This window comes from Lactuca saligna, chromosome 4 (genome assembly GCF_052625555.1).
Source record: "Lactuca saligna cultivar CGN05327 chromosome 4, ASM5262555v1, whole genome shotgun sequence".
NCBI classification, from domain to species: Eukaryota; Viridiplantae; Streptophyta; class Magnoliopsida; order Asterales; family Asteraceae; genus Lactuca; species Lactuca saligna.
Window position 1 is genome coordinate 162,651,816 of NC_136420.1, and position 6,227 is coordinate 162,658,042.

Here is a 6,227-nt window from a genome sequence, read left to right on the forward strand (position 1 = left end):
ATATAATTGATAATCATTGTATACCTTGTTGAATTAACTAATGGAAAAAAAGGATACCTAACTATTTATTTATTTTCCAATTTGGTTCCTAGAATTAAATAATAAATGTTTTAGTAACTTAAAGGTGATTAATATTTGCATATTTAAATATTAAAATTAATAAATGAATTTTGTTAAATGTTGTAGATGAAAACAATATCCACTCTCAACACCATGTATCACCTTTCCTTTCCTTTGATATTCGATGATTATAATTTTAGTGAATGGTTTAGTGTCTTGAAATATTTTCTCAAGAGTGATCATAAATTATACATTATTAGAGGTTTCGCTCCTGAAGAACCTACACTAAACAGTAAATCTGAACATGATGCTTGGTGGAAGCATCATTGTGATGTTGATGATATATCTGACATCATACTAGGAATAATGATCCTTAAATTTAGGAAAAATGAGTTTAAAATTAAGATTTTAGAGACTTGGAAAATTTAGAAGTATATTACATGATATTTTTTCAGGTGAATCAGATATTACAATAGTAAACGTTATTTGTGTTACTATCATATAAACTGGCACAATATTTTTAAAAATGTAAAGATGTTGTATTATTGCCACCCCAAGATACCAAAAACAATAACGATGTTGTATAAGGCAGTGGGAGGTAGGATAGCCGACAACCCCATCGGGCACGAATCACTAAGATATGTTTTAAATTATCTATCGGTCTTTTTTTAAACAACATATCTATCCTATTACTAAGCTACTCTTAATTTCACTTATATTGTGGAGAAGACTTGAACCCTCGATTTTCATGAGAGACAAAAACATCGGAAAGATAAAACGCATATCATATAAACTTGAAATACAGAGGATCTAGGAGATAATATATTTCAATGTAACGTATTTGGAAAAAAGAACACATAAGTGTTAGTAATGCCATTGTGATTTGGCACAAATCATTAAAATACGCTTTAAATCATCCACCCACCTAATATACATATCTTGAAACATGAAATACTAGAGGATATAGGATATACTAATTACATTTATTTGTTATTGTTTTTGCAATTGGAAGATTTATATTTCAATTCTTACCTAATGTTCATCATATTACAATTTTCACCTTGTTTCTTAAACCAAAGATTTATCAGGTTTTTTCTCCATCTCCACCATGACATCACCATCTTGGGCACAATTCGTTTCTTTGTATCTATACCAACTTGAAAACAACAGAAAGTAGCCTAGATTCATGATCCCAATACAAGTCATTAGAAAATGGAAATAGTCCAATCTACCCTTGTTAAGATCCTCAGGCAACCAATTTCCCGTGGCAGCCCCTTTGGTTGTTCGATGAATAATTGTCACCAAAAAACCATTTAAGTAACTCGATACTGCAAGTCCACTGAAGAAGAAAGCACCCGCAACACTTCTCATGTTCTCCGGAAATTGTCTATAGTAAAACTCTTGTAAACCTATTGCAGTAAATGACTCAGCCAACCCAGCAAAACAAAGTTGTGGAATTAGCCATAATGCTGACATCGATGAAATTTCCCCTCTGTGGGGTTGGTAACCTAAAGTTGGTTTTGTAAAGGCAAGATTCCTCCTTTTCTCTTCCACCAAAGCCGAAACTAGAGAAACTAAGACTGTTAATGATATCCCTAACCCGGTTCTTTGGAGGAGGGATATTCCGCCTTCTTTACCTGTGATACGACGTAGTTGGGGGACAATGAGACGATCGTATATAGGTACAAATATGACAATAGTGAGCATTGTGAAGATGTTGTATGAAGCTGCAGGAATTTGAATGTTGGTGTTGAAAAAGCGTCTATTGGATTGAAGGGCTTGGAAGACAGCATATTGCATTTGTTGGATCATTACCATGAAGTATGTTATAACTCCAATCCATATGGGTCCAGCTTTTATAACACATTTGAATTCTTCTACTTGTTGGATGCTGCATAGGTTCCATGGGTCGGATGTCGACCCATCTGGGTTGAATGTATCTTTGGGTGTCACGATTGCTGCCTTGTTAAGAAATCTAATATGAAAAGAGCACATATCTTATGATTAATAACTAATCTTGTGGTACATAATACTTGTGACAATATCAATTAATTATTTAATTGGAGTTATGCTTTATGTTTAACCAGTTGAATCGGTAAACTAATTTTGTGTTTTTTTTTCACTTAACAAATTGGTGAATACTTTCTGTTGGAAAAATAAACAGAAAAATCTAACGTTTTGCAGTTTGGATCACAAACTTGACTTATGTTATGTTTGGTGCTTCTAGCAGAAAAGTTAGTTCATCGGTGAAAACTAGTTAATAAAAATTGATATTTCTTAAACTAACCGGGTAACTAAAATATATAAAATGACATGTAAGAGATTGAATTTTTTTTATAATTAGTAACAAATATTTAGGAGAATTTTAAGAAAAAAGTCAACGATATCCTGTAACTGTTAAGTTGAGTAACTTTGTAAAAATATAGTTTATAAGCTATTTCTTTAGTTTATTAAAATTACAAACTAAAAAAAAGTTAGAAAAAAGATATTAGCTTATCATCACTTGTGACATGATAATAAACATTTATATGGCTTGATAACAAATTTGATGCTTGTAAACATATTTTGTCATATTTTTAATTTTCATAAGATCTGCAAAATATATATATTCTTGATTTCTTGTGAATTTTTTTTTTCCGGAGAACAACTCTTTAAATGTGATTTTTTTGTGTAATATTTTTTCTTCCAAAAGAGCTGACATAAAACACCAAATAGATCATATATGCACATCATTTTCCAGATTGTTTTTGCGAATAGGTTTCTCTATGACCGGTTTTGTGGTTTATGTCATTTTTTTTGAAAAAAACACATAACACAAAAAATTTCCCATTTAAAGAGTGGTTCGGAGAGTATGTATTTTCAAAAGATCCTCACTATATATTTTATCTAAAAAACAAAAATAAAAAAATAAGAAGTTTACTATCTTTTTCAAAATATATGTAAAATATTCGAATAAAATATTATACTCTAAATATTTAAAATGAATTAAAATATATTATAATAGAATATTAAACTATATATATCATAAGATATTGACACATTATCATCCAATCTCCCTCTCCATATTAAAATAAAAAAAATAGTTTTTTCTACTTTGACAAATGTTACCATATTATGTCTACTAATAAATGTATATATTTTTTTTATAATGTGTAATCCTATTATGTCTTATAATTAATGGATATTACTTGTTAACTTATTGTTTCTACATTTAAAATTTAAAAATTTAAATTTGTCACTCTAATTACATTAAATTAATAACATTAGAATAATAATTAAAATAAAATTAATACAAATTATAAAGTGATATAATTTCACATATTTATTTAAATCAATGATTATAAATTTATATAACTAAAAAATGTCGAATCAATAATTTATTTAAAATAATTGATTAATAATTTTCATCTTTTAATATAAAAATTTAATTAATTTTACAACCGTATTTTCCACAAGTTATAAACTAGTTATTCATTTAAACTTTTAATTATTTTGTATAACGAGAGATTGTTGGAGGCGGTGTAGGTAGGTGCCCCATAAATAGTTATAGAATAACCATAAAATAACTTAAAGTGCTAGGACATTTAGGGTATATAGTAGAATAACCATAAAGAAATTTAAAGTGCTTGGACATTTAAGACATATATAATTTGTCCATTGAAATATAATATTGAATTTTATAAAAGTTCCATGAAAACTATATTTATAAAATAAATCATTTATTTCTTTATTATATTAAAAATATATATATATCCTATCTGATAAATAAATACATTTTTATCACATGTTCTCTTCTCCTTTATTTGGTTAAATGACATTTTATAGAATCTTTGAATTTTTTATTTTTCACTTGTTATTTTATTGAATTTTTTATTTTATTAAATGAAAATTACATATTTAATATGTAAGGTAATATATATGTAAGATATTTATTAGAAGAAAAAATTTATATATGTAATATATATTAAATAAATTAAAACCTTATTAATTTTAATAATTCATTTTTTTTATCATTTTTCTTATAAAAAATCAAAATTTTCAAATTATTAAAATTTTATATTTATTTTTTTTAAATAAATCATCTAATAGATGAATCTGACACCTAGTATATTAATATTTTTTTTTCTATTAGCAGTTTAATGAATTCCGTATTCAATGAAAGTATTTCATTAATCATGAATTTATTTCGTTAACTTTAATATTTTTTTCTATTAGCAGTTTAATGAATTCCGTATTCAATGAAAGTATTTCATTAATCATGAATTTATTTCATTCAGTTAACCTAAGATGCATATGACCCCTTGATCTATTGGATTAAATTATGGATTGGATTAAGTTTTGCCTGATTAATGATTTAATGCTCTCCTCGTGATCATTGTAAGTTACTTATTATTGATGTGCGCCCTTTAATGGATGCGATACTTTAGTTGAAGTCATACAATAATAATAATAATAATAATAATAATAATAATAATAATAATAATAATAATAATAATAGTTTTATATAAAGTGAAAATAACATTTACAGGAAAGGTTACAGAACGAAAAAGATATTATTCAAGAAGTGTTTATAAGCGAAAATCGCCAAAATAAACTAAGCAACACATCATCGAATTTAAGTTGTAGCTGTTTACGTGATTTTTACCTATCGAGCAACAGGAATATAATCTAACACACACCTATCTAATCTCATCCTTAATTTCGATTACGTTATTAGTCAGTTGGATTAATTATCACAAGAACATGCAAAAAGAAGGGGAATCATAACGTTGTACCTATATTTGTTCGAATAAGGTAGAGCTAAATTAATCGACTTCGGTGGTGTATAACTGTAAAGACACAACTGCGGTTGTTGCGGTAGTTTCAACCGTCGCTTTTTCACGGCTACCACCAGAACCCTCGCCATGCTTGTGAACGGACTACCATCAGGCTTTACTTTCACATACATTTTATTAGCACTGAAGAACAAAACACACGATATGAACATGAAGATCACCGGAATCGCTAGACCAATGGGCCAACTCAGGTCTGATTGAATGTAAACCACCACAGTAAGCGACACCATCTGTGCAAATACCACAGCGAATAAATACCAATTGAAGAAGCTCGTTATCCCTCTCTTCCCGGATTCTGTATTTGGATTGAACTGATCAGCGCCAAAAGCCAGATTACATGGTCGGATCCCACCGGATCCGATCACCATAAATAGAAATCCAGTGAGTAGAAATAGCCATTGAAATGGTGTGGGACCCACACAGTGACTACCCTGTTTTGATCCACATTCAGGAGGATGAAGTTGTTTGAACACCGCAGTTAGATCAACTAAAAGCAAACCCTGAATTAAATCATAATTCGAGCATCAAAACATGTTTAAATAAAACTTTAGAGAAGTGGGGAGGATTAAAATGAAGTAAAAGGAATTCACACAGCGAAGGATGCAATGCAAGAAAGACCCAAGGTAAGGTGGCGACCGAAGTAGGAATCACAAAGGAAGGCGCCCAACAAGGTGGCGAAATTGATGCTGCCATCGAATACATTGAGGAGAGTGGTGGCGGTGATACTAGACATATTAAACACAGTCGTAAGGTACACCAACAAATTTGACATCATTCCAAATGTTCCGAGCTTCTCAAATGCCTCATTTCCTACAAAAAAAAAATCAATTGAACTTTAATGGAATGAACTACTACACATGTTTAGATATGACTCACAACTTGATGTCTTCATTTATATGAAAATAATAAAAAAAAACAATTAATTACGCATACCTATGATGAAAGGCATAACTTTGATTCCCTTGTAACTGATTTGAGGCTCATCGTCTTCGCGTACTCTTTGCTCATCTTCCTCCTTCGCCGCCATTGTTGGTATGGAAGATGAAGGTGAAGATAAAGCTATATATCCTGTGAACCACTGAGGGAAGTTTGAGGTTTAAAGATGGTTGATAGGTTGGTTGTGTAACTAGCTTATATATAGATTTAAAAAGTACACATATCATTTAAAAGATTGCTTTTTCTATTTTTATTATTTTGATTATGAATTTGAAGATTGAGATTATATCAATGTTTTAAAAAGTTTATTATGACTTGGTAAAAGCTTTCACAAAATACCCTCTTAAATCAAATATATATATATATATATATATATATATATATATATATATATAT

At 29.1% G+C, this 6,227-nt stretch overlaps 1 protein-coding gene across 1 annotated transcript; it reads right to left on the minus strand.

The window, feature by feature from the left end:
* Nucleotides 1-924: 924 nt before the first annotated feature.
* LOC145043029 (protein NRT1/ PTR FAMILY 2.10-like) lies at nucleotides 925-5,994 on the minus strand. The gene is made up of 4 exons (XM_078991566.1): nucleotides 5,829-5,994; nucleotides 5,488-5,705; nucleotides 4,836-5,395; nucleotides 925-2,035 (listed from the first exon to the last, which is right to left on the minus strand). Exons 1-4 carry the CDS (start codon nucleotides 5,920-5,922, stop codon nucleotides 1,129-1,131), a joined length of 1,779 nt encoding a protein of 592 aa, XP_078847692.1. The 5' UTR covers nucleotides 5,923-5,994; the 3' UTR covers nucleotides 925-1,128.
* Between the last annotated feature and the right edge of the window lie 233 nt (nucleotides 5,995-6,227).

What these genes read in the sequence shown, in the direction of transcription:
- LOC145043029 (XM_078991566.1), bottom strand. Translation starts at nt 5,922, where the DNA reads ATGGCGGCGAAGGAGGAAGATGAGCAAAGAGTACGCGAAGACGATGAG. An exon ending in AGTTATGCCTTTCATCATAG is followed by an intron (nt 5,706 to 5,828) that starts GTATGCGTAATT and finishes TTTTTTTTGTAG; the next exon opens with GAAATGAGGCATTTGAGAAG. An exon ending in CCTTATTCGAACAAATATAG is followed by an intron (nt 2,036 to 4,835) that starts GTACAACGTTAT and finishes TTTTCATATTAG; the next exon opens with ATTTCTTAACAAGGCAGCAA.